Genomic DNA, 20039 nt, shown 5'->3' on the forward strand with positions numbered 1-20039 from the left:
CAGAGCCAACAAATAATCCAGCACATAACCTCTTGATTAAATTGTCTTACTTTTGTTCTTGTACACAGAAAAGCAAATGTGCTAAGCAATGCCCAGATATGATCTCATCTCATCAGAAAGAGAATGAGCATATCAGTCAGAATGTCAAACAGCACACCTGGACATCATCTGGCAATTGTTGGCATTGGCCGGTCAAATATTTACAAAGCAGACACTACTGTTAGATTACTTTGTTACATGAATGGCACATTTCCACATTTGTCCTGATAACTGGCGTGGCAGGATGAAGGGATTACTTTCTAATTTTTCCTCATAGTATTACAAATCACTGTGCAGTGTTTCAGTGTCTGATAAGCCTTTAACCTTGTTGATCTATCTTTCAAATCATGCTTCCATTTTATTTATATTTCATATATCAATCCCCACCAATGTAATACAAAAAACAGGTTAGTACAGGTTAATCTGGAGTCCTATCAGTCATTCATGATTCAGGGTCATTGACAGGACTCCAGAGGGTTAACTGCAGGGGCTGTAAGTCCTTTATCTGCAGCTGGATTTTTGTCAGGTTAAGAAACAAAATACTTGAACAGTCCAGATCTACTTTGTGTGCAGTGTGGGACAACCCAAAACACATAGCTGTCTGGAAAGATGCGATCTGGAGCACACAGATAGAAAAGGAGCTTTCTGTTTGAGTATTGATCTGTATGTAAATTTCACCTCGTTTTCCCCTGATGACATTGTGGTTATGGTGTTTGTTAAGCTTCGAGCACATAGTAATCACATTTTGCTTCCTGCCATCTTTAATTAGTTGGCTAAAGAGTTTGTGGATAATGCAGAACGCCCTTGGGGAAAGCTGCCCGGTCTTGAAGGACAATAAGAAAAAAAAAAAGAGCAAGCGGTCTTAGGTGTTGCTCAGGGAAAAGATTAGAGTGGTAGTTTTTTGACTGGTGGGATGAGAGCCAAGCATCAGAGCCAAGCTAACTCAAAGTCTCTCATAATTTTGAATTCTCTTCACTTGTGTGAAGTGTCTCTCTATCTTAAGTTTCTCTCTTTGCCTCCCTTGTTCCCTAAAAGTGTGAATCATTTTCCATACCCTGATCTCTGGGGAAGATCAGTGTTAAGCCTGCATTGCATATTTATGTGATTATATCACAGTACAATTACCTAAACCTGTATTTTTAGTACAGCAGATAAAATCAAGAATTTTGAGGAATCATTTTGCCAAAATTGTATGTGTTCCAGTTATTGCTGCTCTTTAATTTTGCTTTTGATGAAACTGTTAATGCTTTAATGCACTAATGCATTAGGTCAGCATATGGCATCATCTATTTGTTCACTGCTACGGACTTGCTATTTTTAGGGGCCTGCAGCAGTAGAGAGGATGGCAAGGGTGTTGTCATAGCACTTAGGCAGTATGCTTGCGTTTAGTGTTTCTCTCACTCTCTGTTTATGTTCAGTTCTCATTCATGCGAGTGAACACTGAGTGGAACATCTCCTAATTTTAACTGCTTTTAACCTTACATATACCGTACAGAGAGTGGGTCACCTGTCAAGGGTGCTGCCTAGCAGAACAATTACAATCCTGTGAGCGTAAGCGCATTTCTGTTTCTTTTCTTTTTTTTTCAGCACTTAACAGAGAGTAAGGGCCTTTAAATGAGAGCACAGAGGTGATGCATTTTCAGCCTTGGTAACAAACTCCTTAAAAGGGCTGCAGCTCTTTTTTTTTTTTGTTTTAAATTAGACTCTGATAGACTCAGTATGGTGTCAGTGAAGTGAACTATTACCTTGGTGTAGGTGAGCAGAAAATCTATTGTCTGCATTGGGAGTTTTTGCTATGGCGGAGACAGTCTACAGATGTTGACGGTGCATAATATCCGTATTTGTCGTGGGCATCATTTATCTGCATCAGCAGGAAACACACCCTAGAGAGCGGGGTACATGAATGATGACATTACCTCGCATGTGCATGGATACATTTCTCAAGATAATAAAATGCATGAGCTAACTGTACATTATAACGAACATTCATGCATTTATCAATGACAGGATACAGCTATTAGTGTACGATCTGTCATCAAATTACATTCCCTGAGCCGGAGAATCGGCCTGTATCATAATCACGTTTCACACACAACTTCCCAAAACCGTTTGCCGTAAAAGCTTGATATAAAAGCTTTAATGAGAAATCCTTTTCAACGTAGAAATCGCATTGTGTGTGATTCAAATCCTCTGTTATGTCTCAGCGCGGCGCGGAGAATGGGTCATTTGTAGCGGACCCATGAGAAATGAGGACTGTTATGCCTGAGATGGCATAGCTCAGCAGCTGTTTCACTCTCTCACTGGTGTTTATCTGATATGGTTTATGCCAGCAATATTGCTCACCTTGCTATCAGTGATATAAGATACAGATTATTGAGGGATTATTGAGACTGCTCCTGAGCTAAAGCTACTGGTCTGCAGGATTTTCAGATCAGCGTTGTTTTGTATGTTCCAGATGCAGTCATATAAAAGTCTGCCTCTCTGAAATCACATACAGTAGATGAAGAAACTCAGGAAAACACACCTCGACGTGCACATTGTGATCTATGCACAGCAGCTGTTTGGAACTGTGGCAGGTCACATAGGTTACAGCAAAACTTATGCTCTGCTTTATCAGAGATCAGAAGGCTTTCATTCATCAAGTCAAAAGGTCAGGAGTTTACATTCAGCACACACACACACACACACACACACACACACACAAGGTAGTTCTAGACACATGAACATAAGGAAGTGTGTGTTCACAATAAATCCAGATGGGCCTTGGGAAACAAGGTAGAAAGGAAGTGCATCATCCAACATCACTGATGAGGGGAAGTTTTTGCTGTACTGGGTCCATGTTGAACTTGACAACACGGGGAAGCAGGCAGCAGCACAATGAATCCGTGGGCTGTGTGTATAAACACAGACGCAGATGGGAATTTTTTTTCCTCTACAGATTAAAATACAGGAACATAACGCTGCTGATTTGTGAGAAACAAATTTGCAGAGAAGCAGATAAAATGTAAAAGCTACTGAAAGTGATGAACGACAGCGCTACGCTAAGTTAGACCGTGAAAAAAGCACGAGCAGGCAAATTGTCTGACAGCTGTAAACAAGCATCTAAATAATTTTATTTGGAGATAAAACTGAAAGCAAGCTGAAATGTAAAAAAAAAAAAAAAAAATCCTAATTGCACTGGAAAACTGTGAATGTACAACCAGGGTGACTACAGGATGTCAAAGATGAATCAGAATTCAATTTGTAAACTGTGATTGATGTTTACAGCAGTTACTTTGGTAGTTAATCTTTTTTTTATTTTTCAATTGCTTCATTCGATGGTGAAACTGCTGACGTTTCTTCCATTCTCATTAGCATTTCCAGGATATAGCACATACTTACTGAGCCTGAGCTCTTGAAGATCAGTGACATTTTTTTATAAAACCATATTGAGAGACCACTGGCTTTATGACTTGTGTATCCTGTGGTCAGCTGGTACTTAAATGTAGCACATTGTGCCCCAGACTGCTCACAGTCAGCTATTAGAGAAATGTCAAGTGTTTCACAGCGACAAACTCGAAATCAGAGCTCTGATTAATATAAAAGCAGTTTGTTGTTTTACCACCCGTAGCCCATCCAATAATTGACACCTCCTGCTCAATATCCATCAGCCATGACGACTCATGTTACACTGCATCAACATCTGTGACAGATTGCTCACCCTGATCCTTGTGTTAAAATGATACATCAGTGCCAAGTGGAAGTTTCCATCCCCACCATGTTTGCAAGGTAATGGGGTGGAGAATGACAGATTGTATGCTATTATCTTATTGGAGAATCAGCGCAGCATCCGTGAAAGTGTAAAGAGTTGGTTTAATGACGTGAAACGTTTTTTAAGAGGAGGGAAAGAAATGCTCCATGGGGTCTGGGACTGGAGAGCTGATGGTCTGGGTTACGTGCGTTCAGTGGCATGTTGTCTTATGCAGCGCAACTGCTCCTGAAGTTTAAAGTCTGTGCGTGTCAACTTCTAGGATTTCAAAAAGGAACAAACGTGTGGAAGAAACGGCTCAGCATGAATGTGGGAGAGCAGGAGATTTGCATTGATACGCACCAGTTAGTTTACGTTTTTTTTTTTTTTTGCAGCAAGTAAGAAATGATAAGAGTAAGACAAAAAAAATGCAAGTAAAGAAAAATGAAAGACAAAAAAAATCATCTTCAATATTTTTTCTGCACAACTCTTAATTGCATATTTCCCCTGAAGACAAAAAAAAAAAGTCAGGCTGAACAATGAGGCTGCCCAGGGGAGACACCATAGATTAATTGGACAGATAGGAACCCTCTGACATTAACATTTATGCATTTGTTTACTCTTTTTCAATGAATAATAATAGGCCACCTCCCTTGAAGATCCCAAGTCACTCATTAGTTCCGGTGTGTAGCTTGTTATGGATGGGAATATTGAAGCAGCAAAAGCAACAAAAAACAAAAAAAAACAAAAAACAGTTCATCTCACTGGGCAGGCATACAAAAACTATTTCCAGAGGTTATTTCGAATACTTCTTTCTCGCAAACTTTTAATGAAGATTTGCTGCTGCTACAGCATGCAGAGGAACATGAGAGGAGGTAAAATAGCCTTTTGTATTCTGTTTGGCTTACATGCAAATTATTAAACTCAATTTGCTGTTTGGTATGTTTTCAGTAATTCGTTTGTAGTGAGTAGTTTTAGAAGATTTATCAACCGAATGTTTATTCAGGCTTATTATTTACTTTATGCCATTTTAAATGGGTTAAATGATGTTTATAAATATGCCTCTTCTCATATCATCCCACTATTTGAAATTTAATGCTTACATAAACTCTTTGAAGTGTTTTTTTCAGGAATTTTTTTGGCATCGTTATCTGGCAGAAGAAAAAAATGATGTAGCTGTAAATTTCCATTCAGGGGATGTTGGAAAAAGCAATGCTTTTTCTTTTTTTTATTGCTGTTGCTTCTTGTTGTAGATGATCCACATTAGAAAGAAAGACAAAAGATTACACAAGAGTAAGAGTATTTATCAGAAACTACGATGATGGGATCAATTTTACAGGCGAAGCGCCAGTTACAGGTTTGGATATTATCATCTTATCAAGGTCACCTTAGGATAGGGAGGTGACTACAAGAAGGAATAACAGAAAACATTTCAAACAGCTTACAGACCATGATCTCCGAAAACCTTCTGGCATTTGTTAGCACAGTAAATTGATCAAGCATATATTCATCGCTCTGCTATCAAGAGCATCATTTTCTAACAGCTCACCGCAGAGAGTTTACGGTTCACTGCTTGTTAGTCGCGGCGATCCTGCCTACAGGCATTTTGAGCTCATACCATCGTCATCTGGCGCCCAGAAATATTCTGCGCTGCCTTTGTTAGAGTAATAAAGAATTCAAACACCCCTTTAGCCACACATTTCACATTCACAACATTCTAGTGTTGGAGGAACATTAAATACAACAAACAGCCTCAGTGGTACGATAAGAGGAGAGGATACAAATGCCAGCAGCTAATTTTGCACAGGATGGACAGGTTGAGCCTGTGTTACAGCAGCTGGCCGTACCCAGAGAGAAGCAAGATGACTTGACTGGATTCACGTCCATGGTTCACTCATACTGTACTGTATACGAGCACGTTCTCCCTCCCGCTGATTCGACAAACTATTCCCTTTAAAGGGCACAGGGGGAATATGACATCATGCTCTTTGTACAGTTACGAGGAAAAATATGTTTAGTGTGGGAATCGTTTTATGGTGTTAAATATTCCGGACGTGTAGGCCAGCAGCTATGAAACAGTTCATTCTTTAACAGCTCTGCTGCACCTCACTGCTGTGGTTATTACTTAAGTTCGTAACTGAGGGAAATAATCACGTTGATACGGCTTTAGCACAAATTCACAATGTTTCACACTCATCTGACGTGTGCTTTTATTAGAAGTATTAAAAAAAAAAGTTTTCGGGGGCTGACACTGCAGTATTTTCAAATCTTGTTTTGCACCTGCAGCCTTGCATTTTTACCCAATTTCTGTTATCAATTCTGAAGACTTTTTAGGACCCGATGGTAGTAAAAAAGAGCTGCCAGTAAAAAGCAATGGGTGGTAAAAAAAGAAGAAATATCTAGAAGCATAAAAGATAAGGTTATAGGCATGCTATAAGACAAAATAAAACCCTTTGGAGATGTAGAAAAGATATGTCAGATGGAGAAGGCACATCCAGAGGAAACTCCAGTGACCTATGAGTTCTTGAGACTCTAACATGCTATAAAAATGTCTGACAATTGATGCACTATGCTACGCTACGCATACCTACATTTATCTTATGGTATGTATCTTATACAGTAATACAGTCACCTTTTACTGTGTGCTGTAAAGTAATCTGGGGAGTGGGTACCATCCAATATGGGTACCTGCAGTACATCAGCGTTATCAACATGTCTCTTAGACGTGCTGACCATCAGAAGTCTCCTCTTCCTCCCCGAAGAGAAAAATCCCATGACCTCACTGTCACTTGTCATTATTTTTTCTTATTACTTCCTGTCAACACATATATATTACCTTTCATTGGACTTACAGTCTCCATTGGTAACAAGTCAAGCAGTCCTGATGGAGATCATATGGTCAGTGATGTAGCTCAAACATCAAAATTCATTTATATTTTCCCATGAATGCCCGTGATGTTGTTCATTTAAGAGAGCGTGCAGTCATGAATGATTCATCATTCATGACTGCTTTCCAACGCAGAGAGCCCTGTTTCTCCCTCTGCGGTTTGTTTTACTGACGTGATGACTTCACTTGCCTTGGGCACCACATCATACACATAACTTTGAAGCCTGAGGTGAGGGACACAGACAGAGAACATTGTTTGTATGAGTGTACCCACTTTGTGATTGAACGGCAAAAAGGCAGGTTTTCATTTAGTTCTGAACCTGAGTGTCAACAATAAGCATTGTAGCTTGTAAGTCGTGGGCCTGACCACTCATGGATATCTCCATGGCCAAATTTAATATCTAAAAACAGAGGAAGAACAATAGAAACAGAAACATTTGGTTTTCTTTCTGTCATTTCCGTATGATGAGGCTCTTATTTTGTGAAAACTGTCATCTTTTGGACCTTTTTGAACTCGCTGCAGAATAATTTAAAAGTGAACAAGCTGTTCCTTCTTTGACTTCCAACTAAGCAAAGAGGGATCTTGACTCATTAAGGAACCATCTTTGCTTTGGTCAGTCAATATTTAAATAGGCACGGCCCATCAGCCTGCTTGTTTGATATTGGTCTGCTGCCTGCTGGAGCGTTTATATTGGAATATTTTAACCTTCTTTCTCATTAATGTGACTTTTTAGCCACAATAGCAGCAGGACTGAGATGGTCAGTCGATCCATCACTTTGGTCTAGAAACTATACAGTAGGATGGATTGCAAATGACTTTGGGGATCCACATACTTTTCCTCTAAGCAGCACTGTGAGGTTTGCATATTTAGCTTTGTTTCATCAATTCCATTGGATCGATTGTCATGAAATTTTGTGCAGGTATTTAAAGTCCTCAGGGAAGAATCCTAATCACTTTGTTGATGCACTAACATCATATGTAGACTTTGAAATATACTCCACACCTGCCTGATAGATTAACACAAAAGTTGGTGCAGATATTCATCGTTCTTCGAGGATAAATCCACCTGACTTTGGTGTTACCCTGACACGAGTCTGTTCTTGGTTCAGTGTCATTTGTCTCCACACCAGTTGCATGAATTGCTTGAAATGTTGTATGCACATTCATGTTCCCCAAAGAATGAATTGTAATGACTTTGGTGTTGGTGTTCAGTGCCAGGTAAATGTTTTAAATTGTCTTGAATATAAATGGGATTCCCATCAGCCTCGGTTGTACTTTCTTTTTAGTCCATTGACACAGTTACGAGAAGCTGATCTGGTGGTACACACAAACATGGTAAACATCACTGTATGTGCTAAACATTAGTATGTTAACACTACCACTACCAAACTGATATATAATTGTGACATTGTGATAAAGCTGGCACAGATTCATTTTATGGATTACTAATGGTGTTTTTTTTTACCAAGAAGAGCAGAAATGAACATGGGTAATCTTTTACAGAGCCAGAGACGTAGAATGAAGGGAGGCAGTCTTCTAATTCTGTTCAGGGGATTTTTCTGTTTTGCTCTCTCCACTCCTCCCACCCTCATCTCTGTCTCTCCCTGGTTTTCTCTGGCTTTGCTGGCTTTGTACACTCCAGTGCACGCGCTACAGCCAAGCCTAAGCTGAAGGGACATTGAGCTGTATGTAAATCAATTTGGAATGCATCCGTATGTGGAAATAGAATTAGACTTGTCAACCACACCTTTTTAGTTCCTCCTCTCTTCCTCATCTCTCTCTCTCCTTCCGTAGTCGTCTGCTCTTTTTCAAGTTAGGCATACAGTACCATAAGTAGCAGCTATAGGAAGGCTTAGGGTTAGGCTCATGGGGTAGAGGGGATTAAAAGAAAACACTGAAGTTAGCAGTCTTCAAAGGAAGCAGAGAGACTGCAAGAGGAGCCACATTTCTCTCAAATGGTTTCATGCTCAAGGGGCTTTGTGTAATGGTGAATTATTACATGAGGCAAGGAGTCACATATATGTAAATGAGGCTCGGTGCTTTAAATTTGCACAGAACATTGTACTCTCTTGATGCCTGAGAAAAGGATGATATTAAAAACACTGATTCATGTAAACAACGTGTGACACATCCACTCTCGGCTTCATCAATTATGTCGTTTTAGCGGGCCTGCGTGTGTGCTGGCTTTGATTTGTTCTTTAAAAAAAAAAAACTCAGCAACAACAACTATTCTATCTGCCATCATTTCAGATATGACAGAAAGTCATATCTGGCAATTTTTTCATGCAGCGGAAGAAGGAAGCGAGATTTTGTATGGTCCCCTGTAATGAGTTTTTCTGCTGTGCCCTTGCCTGTTTGGTCCTGGCATTGTGCTAGTCATATCTCTGGCAGCATTTCATTGATTGCTGTTGAGGATATATGTCAGCAATCCACTTATGTCAAAAGATGGAAAGGGAACAGGAACATACGTTCATCTGGTACATCAGGGATCAGGGAGGTTGCAAAGGACGACAAAGAATCGCACAGATCAACTTGATGCCTTTTTCCTAATAGTCAATCACACTCCTAATTATGTTCAAAGACTACAGACATGGACAACATACAAGGCTCTGAAGGAACGTGTGGAAAGTTATTCATCTGGCATTTAGAAACAATCAATAATTCATGCTGTAAATTAGTTTCCAGAGAAATTAAATTAATTCTGAAAAGCAGTTTGTAAGATGCTGAAGAAAAGAGATTATTTTTTAAGACAAGTAACAGCCTTTTCTGCCTCCCTGAGGTGCCATTAAAGAGCCCCTAATTCATCACAATTAACCTGGGCCACTATTAGTGAAACATTAATTAGACGTTAGACTGCGTCTAATGAATCGCATCACACACTTAGAAGCATCGAATCAATGGTTATTGACTCAAGTGGGGGAGATTTATATAACATTTCTGAAAAGAAAAAATGTTTTTCTATCAGAGAAATAAATAATAATGAGCAGTAAAATAGCAAAGACGATCACTATCAGGTCATGGGGCAACTCATAAAACAAGTGAAGGTTGTCATTTTGCACATCCATAAGAAGCTCTGTATTTCTGTTCCATTCATACATTTTAAGACGTCAGCACTTGGAGAATGTGCACAGGGTTTTTGGGTAGAGCTCAGGCGATTTTCAGTCCAATTCTCATCCGCCATTCTCCAACTAAATTGCATTTGATTGGCTGTATGTTCCTCTTGACACAAATAGGTGGTAGAGGTGGGTAGTTGTTGCTAAGAAAGGAGGTGTAATCACATGTAGTACTGAGAGGAGAGAAACTCACTCACCATTGATTTCGTTTTAGAGTTAAAACACAGCCGATGCATCTAAGGTGCAGTGAGGATGACGTTCTCTATCGCCTCTCAATGAAAATGTCAAATTCAACCTTTTTTTTTTTTTTTTTTTAACGCACCCAGAGAAAGCAAATCCAATCGGTATTTCTACAGGGTTGTAGTCGGTCCGATAGCTCACATTTAGTTCTCTGTACTGGGACATTAAAAAGGCAAAGAGAGATTAAAGCAGTAGAGAAATGGTTATCGAGGGCATCTGATCATCAGCGGGGTCATTTTCAGCTGTAAAAGATTCACAGTCCAACCCAACAGAACTAAAAGGCAGCAAGAGGAGAGCGGAGGAAAGTCTCTTCAACACACAGTAAATATTCATGGCCTCATAAATTCTGTGTACTCTCGCCAAAGATTTGATTACAGGCAGATTCCACCATGTAAAACCCACAGATTTAATACAGCATGTGTCGTAGTACCAAGCAGCCACGCTGCCCTAAAGCTGGCTCTTCCAAACATGCCCCCGAAATACAGCATGGGAGCATTTGTTTGAAATTACCATTCACATGACACAAATCCCATCTTTACTGTGAACACTATATTTCTTTCCACGAAAACATCACCGTATGTTGTTGTTGTTATTGGGAGGTGGTTGTTTATCAGTGTCACTGCTTTTGCAAGCATACAGATACATATTTGGAGATTTTCCATTAAGTATCCACTACCCTCTGATGTGTCATCCATTTTTAATGAGATACAGTACACCGGGCTCTTTAAAGTGATTACAGGCCGCTGGCTTTTTAGATTTGGTTTAGAGCTTGCTAATGGCATGATAAGGCACATTAAAGCTATAATAAGCATTTAATGAAGTTAAATGTGGTCAGGCTCGGGCCACAGAGGATTGATACTTTTTTAAACAGGTCATAAAAAAATGAACTTTAACCACACGGATAAGATATAAAATGGTCATGAAGTATGAAAAAAGTAAATTATTGGCTTCATTCACTCTAATCTAATTCTGGTTTGTGGTCCAAGCAAGCTGCGTGTGATGGCAGAGCTCTGTGGGATATGAATGATTCCCACTGTGATTCTGGACAAACACTGCATTCCAGCTTTTCAAATCCTCCGTCTGTCTTTATGACACCACATTGTTTTTTTGCAGCCAGTTTGTGATACGAAAACTTTTGTGTCGACATGGCTGTTATGCACCGAAAGTGACTATTTTACATTATATTCACCTCTGGCCCACGGTGTAGTGAGTTTTTTATACTTTGGACAGGATTCTTAAATTATGTCATATACAGAGTTGTAGGAAAGAATGTCATTTTCCTGCATCTTTCTCACATCTATCTCACACACTGAGATCATCCTGCTTGATGTCAGTGTGATTATGCAGCTGCAAAAGATGGGTGTATCTTGCTGCTACTTTGCCAATGCTTGGGGTTGGGCTCACTGTGTCCATCTGCTCATGGCCTTAGGTGGAAAACCCACACACCCACTGACACTCGGTTTAAAATATGTCCACACACTCACACGCATATGCACAGAAACACACATGCGCAAAATAATTACCTCAGCAGGGATTCTACTCAGTCATGCTGAATGCCAGGGGGATTCAAGGACACGTACAAATCACCTAATAAATTCACAGAAAATCAAGTCCGTCCTTGCCTCAGAATGCCAAACATTTCGTCTTCCAACTGCTGAATCTGTGTCAAAAAGTCAGCTACAGGTTGTGTTTTCTTAGTTGTCCTTAAACACTGACTCCATTCAGATTCACAGTGTTGAAAAAATACCTGAGTGTTTGATGTGTCTTTTTCTCTTCTCTTCTCTTCTTAGGGGCCTTTTTGCAAGCCATTACACTGAGACACATTACCAAGAGGATGGAAGTGCAGTCACCAGTCCTCACAACTTCACGGTACGGTGACACTCGAGTGCTTTTGACATTTATGGTTGAGTTGCCGTACAGTGGTGCTCTGCAGTAAAAACTGACCCTCGGACAGATGTTTTTTTACTCTCTTTTTTTCTACACTGTATCTTATGCATTCATTTGCTGAAATCAGGTAGTGTTCAGTTATTTCGATTTTTTATTTTTTTGTCACTACAGTGTGACCTAGGGTGTATTTGAAAGCCTCTGGCAGTTGCTCAGCAGGATGTCTAGCCTGTGGCCTACTTGATGATAAGCCGTGTTTTATGCTGGCTGTTAAGCCAACATTGCCATCAGGATTTTATTATTGAATCCCTTTTAAGCAGCTGATCTATTGCTGATATTTGTTTTATGCTACTATTCTCTTTTTGAATGCCCGCTACTCTTTTCAAAATGAAGCACAGATTTGTTTGGCTCCACTCACTGTGGCTCTTGACTTATTGAAAGCAGTTTTTTTGCGGCTCACAAAAGAACATCCAGACATAATTGATACTTCGTTTTACGGTGAAGGTGTTCTTACTTCAAGCTGAAGAAAGACGGTTTTGCTTCATGACAACAGGCAGACCTTTTTAAGCAGCCATAGTGTAGGAATACCATTCTCTCTCTTTTTTCACATGGTTAACAGGCTCTCACCCTTTTGTGGCTAAGTTGGATTGAAATCACGTTTTAATTGAACGGTGCCGAGGACGGGTTTGACAGGTCACTTACAGCTCGGAGGAGAAATGTTTGGTAACTCAGCAATGACTGACAAGTCTATTTCCTGGGAAAGTTATGCAAACAGTGTTTTCCACTCTCACTCTCTCTCACCTTTAACTTTGAATGGGAGGATGTTACAAGCATTGCATCAGGCTGTCAAATAGACATACTGTATTGTCTTAGATAAGCCTCACACGGCTGCACACTTCCAGTAACCTGCTGTCACTGAACTCAGCAATCAGCCACGTGTTAATCAGGGATCAGTGAAAAGGCATGCACTATAAATAAACACTGACAGCCTGTGAATTTACTGACAAAAGAATCTGTTTAAATATATAACAATTTTACTGCTGCACCTCGAGCACACAGTTCAACACCTATAAAACAAATCTGAGCAGGAACTGTAAATCAAGAGATAAATTAACTCCTTAACAAGTAGTAGCTTTAGAGTGTTTCAGCCATTATAAAGACATTTTTCAAAGCCACAGAACTTTATTTTTAAACTGGGTGCTCAGGGGTTAACCCAGATGTATTGCATCTGAGTTCTGCTTTTTGTAGCTTCGGGGAATCTTCTAAAAATGAGCATACGACTAAATATTTCCCTTTGAATGCATTCAGCTCCTTTAATAACCACAGACACATTGAGGATAACTGAGGGAGACAATCACTATCACTGCCTGATGTTTTCTTGTATGAAAGGTGAAGTAATCTAGGTCAAGCATAGCCTAAGCACAGAGCCTTTGCTGCGCTATTTTTACACTTAACGTAATAAATCTCCATTCCATCACCACCTGGCTCTGTAAATTGTACTGAACCTGTCAAACAGAAGCTGTTTTTGTTTGCTTTTTCTTAGTCCAAAATATTTCATCCCGCAGTTCAATATTGGGGATGAGAAATGGTCAGCGTAGTGACTCATGACAGTAGATTTAAGAGGACTGGAGTGCTGCTAGACAGTAAATGGAGGTCTGTATTCCCTTTTAATGTGAGTCACTTCCTCAGCTCTCCTTGTGCTCAGACAACAGTGTTTTCACTGTGTCTGAGGAGCCTTAAATGTCCTCTTTTCCTTCTCCAAGACCACTCGGCTGGAATAACGAAGGAAAAACAGTTACAGTATTATCCGTGTCAATTTTCCTGCTTCTCCCTTCAACTGCAGTGCGATGCATTTATTTCAGGAGGGCTTGTTTGTATGAAGGAAAGAGTACTGTTCTACAGAAACAACATCAGCACACTTCCACTGTATATTGTTCTCATTTGCTCTTTTGATGAACTATGTAAATACTTTATTATTTCTTGCAGAATAACTGCTACTACCACGGGGAAGTGCAGGCACATCCGAACTCTGATGTCACCCTCAGCACCTGCTCAGGCCTTCGGTGAGAAACTACTGTCATTTTGTATTCAAGCAGCATCTCAACGCTGCCCTTTGAGTGCTATTTGCCACCGCAATGTTTATATTTACTTAAGTCACTCTGCACAGCAGCCCATCGCTCTTAAGCCCCTTAAGCGCACTGTCAGAAAGTTAGCGTGTGACTCACAGGAATAAGGGAAAATGTCACACCTCATTGTCTTTGTCCACAGGGGCATCAAGTAAATATCGGCGCTCATTTTGGAAGTAATGGCATCTTGCTGTTACTAATGACAGACCACAATTGAAAGATTTGGGCATCAGCAGAAAAGCCTTGACATACATAATGTCATCTTCTGCTTAATTAAACAACAAGAAGCGCAGATCAGCAACGCAATAACAGCTAATGACAAAGAACATTAAAGGTTAATTTTTGGTTAATATTATTAATTTGATGTGATGCATAATGATGAATTTAATCAAGCTGCTGTTTAGAAGCTCTGTGTGGCTTGGCACAGTTGCCGAAATAATAATAAAAAAAAGTTTCATAGTTTAATTTGGCTTCAGTGACAGTTGGCTTGTAGAAAAGAGGAGCTATATTCAATCAAATTTTGCATTTGAGAGATTGGTTATGCTTTGAAGCTTTGTTTTCAGACTTGCGCTGCTGTCTCTGCAGAGGCTTCATCGCACTTGAAAACAAGACATTCATCATTGAGCCGATGTCTGGCCATGACAACGGTGCGCACTTCATCTACCGAGTGCAAGAACTCAGACTGACCCCAGGGGACTGCGGTCACGGCTTCAACATGTCCTCTGTTGCCCCCGAAAGCCACATCAAAAACCCCTTCCAGTCCTTCCACACGCGGGTGAGATTACTATCATGTTGTTTTTCATCCAGAGCTCATATTAAAGCATTTGGATATCACAAATCCGAGCTCTAGAGCTCAGCTCGAGCTGTTTTTTTTTGTCATGTGGGGTTAAGGTTAACATTCGCTGGATAAAAGATAAATGGGCGTTTGACCAAAGATCAGCTAACTGGCAAGCTCACCAGTTTGGATATGTTCCCAGAGGGTGTTGCTTTGGGCTTGACACATTTTATCTGCACTTAGAGCCCAAAGTCGAGGGCCCATGCAGGTTTGGCCAACAATTTACATAGAGCAGGTGCAGCATCCATCTGCCACTATTCCCAAACATTAAAAACTCAAATGAGTCAGGAAGTGAAACTTAAAAACATAGTACTCAATGACCCCTGAGTAATATCTGGGCTTTACATTTTTATAGGGGCATCAGTTACATCGTAATTGGGGGAAAAAAGATAGCTGAATATGTATGAGCCAGTATGCTTTTGACTTTCCTAAGCTATGCTGACCAAGATGATTGATACTTCTCATATCTGTATAATAAATACAAAGCTGAAGCTGGCAGTCAATTAGCTTAGCTTAGCATAAAGAATGGAAGGAGGAAGCAGCTTGAGTATAAATATTCAAATTTTACTAACTTTACAGATATAATGTGTTTAGTGGTGAGCTTTATTGGTGTGTTAATTTTGTTTCCAGAGACAGGCTAGCTGTTTACCCTTGTTTCCAGTGTTTATACTGAGCTAAACTAACTAGCTGTTAGCTTTAGCTTCATACTCACTGGACAAACATGAGATTGTTTTTTATTTTTTATTTTATCTTACTCTCTTAGGCCCACAGGAAGCGATAGTACTTATATTGTGTTTATGATATTTGCAAGTGCTTAAAATATAAAGTAGTCAGATCTTTGCATGCATAAAAGACCTTGACAAACATTTAGAAAATCTCAAAAACATACAACATCTCTGTTTTTTTACTTCAGCATAAAAGGCATGCTCAGAAGACGACCAAGTACGTCGAGCTGATCATCGTTGCAGACAACAGAGAGGTAATGCGCCTACCTTGCTTCCATTCACAAATACAGTGTCTGAACAATGGAGACAACACACAGAAAACACGGCAAGAATTCATGGTAAAAGCAGCAAAAAAGCAGGGTAAGCTGTAGTAACAGTGGAGCACGATCCCAATGGGGCTGCAGAATTAGGTCAGTGTGCAACAAGCACTGTGGTCTTGTGGCAGAGGCTCCGTTTTGACAGGAAGTGCTGAATGAATCCCCAGCAGACCAGCCAGGAAACTGGAAAAAGCTGCGTGGATACAGAAGAGTCTCCAGCAAGCAGTGACAAGATCATTGTGGGGTTTCCTCCTGGTGGCCTGCTGGTAATGCCCCCGACCTGAATGGGAAGAAAGGAAATGTAAAAACAAAAGAAAAAAGGAAAAGGGATCAAGTGTGTTGTTGGGCTCAGATTTGAAGTCCAGCACCAAACACAGGTGGATGCACCGTAGGGTGAAATAGAGGGTCTGACTTTGTTGCAATTTGGATCCAAAGCTTTGCAGGCTGTCCGGTCTGCCAATATACCTGCTCCCTGCGGCCATGCCATTCGTCTCTCTAACACTAGGAGATTTTTTAGATCCAGATGGTCACAGCTTGACAAGCTGCCTAACACACGGTAAAAACGTATCGCCCTCGCAGGTGTTCTGTGTTGTTCCATGCTTTTTTAGTTCTGAAAATGACTGTTACTACAGTATCATTTATGTCTTTATGCAACATAATTACTTGTGGGTGCTGTTCAAATGTTTCTATCTCTGATTCCATGTAATTTTCTTTCCAGTTTCAGAAACAGGGGAGGGACGTGGAGAAGGTGAAACAGAGACTGGCAGAGATAGCCAATTACGTGGACAAGGTAAAACATCCTCTCCCTTTTGCGCAGGAGGTATAAATCACTTTTTTAAAATAGAAATATTGCTGGCAGCAGAGATTAATGGGATGACTGTGTGATGTATTAATGTCCTACTAAAACAGCTGCTTTTAGTCTGTCTAAATCCTTTGCCAGGGCTGAGGAACTATAGCTAGCTGATACAGTAAGCAGATAGATTTACATAAGGAAAGCATGGATAGAGACATGGACAGCACATGCTCTGATCATGTGAAAATGAGGATGAAATGTAATTTATTCAGTGGATTCATAAGGTAACAGGTTAGTCACACATGTCTTTGAAGGTCTTTTGATCATTTATGCATGTATTTTATGTTCTGTAAATCTCTTTGCCTTTCTATCTTCACTGAAGCTCTCTGCTAATCCCCGTTCTCCCCTTCAGTTCTACAGGGCCCTGGACATCAGAGTGGCGCTGGTGGGTTTGGAGGTGTGGAGTGACTCTGATAAATGTCCCATCACCCAGGATCCCTTCTCCACCCTTCATGAGTTCCTAGACTGGAGGAAAGTCAAACTCCTGCCCCAGAAACCTCACGACAACGCTCAGCTCATAAGGTGGAAATTAAATCTAACAAAACAAATTGAGCCCAGAAATGAAAAATACAAATAGTACATATAAACAGATCCTCAAAGGGCTATTAGCTTGCACAGATGAATTTCCTTGTTGAAGGTAAATGTAAGTTGACTCTGACATTAGCTGTTGTAAGTAAGTAAATTAAATTTTATTTATAACACCTTTTAAAACAAAATTGCAAAATGCAGATACAGAAATAAACAACATACATATACAGCCATACAGAGAAAAATAAAATACAGCCTCTTTACAGGAAAGGCAAGTTGTTAGAAATAGGTTTTTGAGTTGTCGATGCTGATCTAGGGGGGGCAGACAGTTTAAGAAAGATGGGGCCCAACCAGCAAAAACACAATCATCCTAAAAATTTGTGGAGGGAGTGGGCTATAAATAAATAAGTTCAGAAATGTATGAAGGGTTAGCATATAGAAATCTATTCGATACTTTATCAGGAGCCAGTAAAGGAATATGAGGATCGGTGTGATGTGGAATCTACAGCTCTGGTTAACTGTCTGGCTGCAGTGTTTTGCATGAGTTGCAGGTGGGACAGGGCTGCTTGGCTGAGGCAAGAGAAAAGAGCATTTAATTAGAAAATAGGGCATGGATGAGTAATTCTACATCTGTATAGTGAGAAAAGAATGGGACCAAGGACTGAACCCTGAAGAACTCCTCCGAGTATAATGGCTTTTGTCTATGACAACCTCAAACTTCCTGTCTGACAAATAGACATCTGAATGTTTATTTATTGTTTATTAAGATCCCCTTGGCAACAACTACTCCTCCTGGGGTCCATAATGAAATTGAGAATAATCAACGAATGTTTGCTCTCATACCATGTACATTAAATTCAATTGTTGAACCATTATTCCAAAGAAACATTTTAAAATCTCAATTGAACACATATAATATATAATAATACATATAATAATACACCTCAATTCATAATGAAAAGATAGATTATTTTATTATGTTTTAGGCATGCCTTCAATTTAGTTGACTATACCATTTCTGCTACCTGTTTTATATCAAGGTTAATTGTGGGTGCTTCCATAAAATACTATTTTTCATTACAAGTAATATTGAAAAAATTGGATTTCTAAATTAAAACACTGCATCTGAATATGCTGGGAAATTAATCCAAACTGTATTAATGCTTTGGAAGACCAGCTGCAATAATGAATTAACACTTTGTGGGTAACAAGTTAAAAAATGCTGGTTTAGTCCTGTAGATCTCAACACATTTCTACCTTTGTCCTCTGTCCATTGCAGTGGAGTTTACTTCCAGGGCACCACCATTGGCATGGCACCAATTATGAGCATGTGCACAGCTGAGCAGTCTGGAGGCATTGTCATGGTAAGTATAAAAACTTCTAGCTGCCTCCACCCTGTGCTTTCTCTGAGTAGTCAGATTGTATCAGTGTGGCATTGTTCAGACTCAGCCAGCTAACACAATCCAGACGTGATTTACTCTGAAAAGGTGTTCGCTGTTTGTGTGCATTTATGGACAGGTTTGGCAGGAAGTCATGCTTTTAAACATAATGATATTTTTGCTGGCATTCCCTCAACATCCATGCCCTCACCAAACACCCACATGCTCAAAGGAATATGTAAAAATAAACTCCCAGAAGGACTGGAGTGCAGACAAGCACACCCTTGTAAGGTCATTCAGTCATGCTTTCGTTTGACATCTTTAAAAAGTATTTAAACGAAACCACATTTTATGAGCAATGCTGGATTGTTTTTGCCACACATTTGTTTCGAAAGGCTTTTTTTTTTTTTTAACACACAACCACATCAACCCCCCAGGTACACCAAATTATTGCACATAGTAAATTAGCTGCCTGTTGGGCTCCTCTGCCTGCTGTAGCACTTGACACCTATGCCAAATCTCAAAGTGGTTATCAGCCCAATGCTATTACGCCCCAGTCCAGATGTGCATCCTCCATTAATAGATATGTTTTCTTCTGGCCCGAGCTGTGGTGAGGTTTCTCCAGATGTTTGTCTTCCCTATTACTTACACATGGCAGATGGCTTGAACTGAGATTAAAGGGCCGCGTAACCAGTTAGAGGGCAGCCAGATGACATGAACCATTTCTCAAACCATCCACTACCATGTGTGTTAATCAGCCTCAAATGCTTTATATGGTCCACATGTTCTTTCAATTTATGCATTGAAATTATTCTGTTTACATGTAAGTGGTTAGATTCAAACTGTGACTATTTTTTAGTTTTTTATAAGGTATTCTTGTCTGGGAGTTATTTTCTCATATGGCTGGAAATGATATCAGACTATCAGAGCGTTTCTTGTAAGCAACACTATTAAATTCTCACCATCACAACAATGGCTTATAGCTGCTTCAAAGTAATGACTGTGGCTTCCAAGAGTTTCATCTCTTTGTGCTGACTCTGATATTACACTTTTTTTTTTGTATGGAAGCACCCAACTATGAATTTCATTCACACATAGAAAGACATACTGATAAACATGACAGAGGCCGAGGGAAGTTTTTCCCATCTTTCTTGTTAAAAGGCGGGGTGCAACTCCCCACGACGCTGCTCTGTAATCAGCACAGAAAATAGATTGGCTTTCCCTCAACTTTGACACAGGACCCTGCCTTCAAAAGGAAGCATGTGATTTTCTAATTTTTCTCATTCATTTCTCATGCAAGGGTGATACGTACATGACAGAGAACATTAAGATAAACAGTATTAGTGTGGGTGATCTCTTTCTAAGATCTTTGACAGATTTTAAAT

At 39.9% G+C, this 20039-nt stretch overlaps 1 protein-coding gene across 3 annotated transcripts in view; it reads left to right on the plus strand.

Moving 5' to 3' along the window:
• The window catches only part of adam12b (ADAM metallopeptidase domain 12b), a 74097-nt gene that overhangs the window by 21161 nt on the left and 32897 nt on the right, over window positions 1-20039 (plus strand). For 2 of the 3 annotated variants that reach the window (XM_019269315.2, XM_019269316.2), the window contains exons 4-10: window positions 11798-11876; window positions 13878-13954; window positions 14603-14792; window positions 15766-15831; window positions 16613-16684; window positions 17100-17269; window positions 18555-18639. In XM_019269315.2, the coding sequence (XP_019124860.2) occupies window positions 11798-11876; window positions 13878-13954; window positions 14603-14792; window positions 15766-15831; window positions 16613-16684; window positions 17100-17269; window positions 18555-18639 (739 nt within the window). Of the gene's footprint in view, window positions 1-11797; window positions 11877-13877; window positions 13955-14580; window positions 14793-15765; window positions 15832-16612; window positions 16685-17099; window positions 17270-18554; window positions 18640-20039 lie in introns of all 3 variants that reach the window. The other variant, XM_019269317.2, reaches the window with a different exon arrangement.

Source organism: Larimichthys crocea, chromosome III (genome assembly GCF_000972845.2).
Source record: "Larimichthys crocea isolate SSNF chromosome III, L_crocea_2.0, whole genome shotgun sequence".
Taxonomy (NCBI): Eukaryota; Metazoa; Chordata; class Actinopteri; family Sciaenidae; genus Larimichthys; species Larimichthys crocea.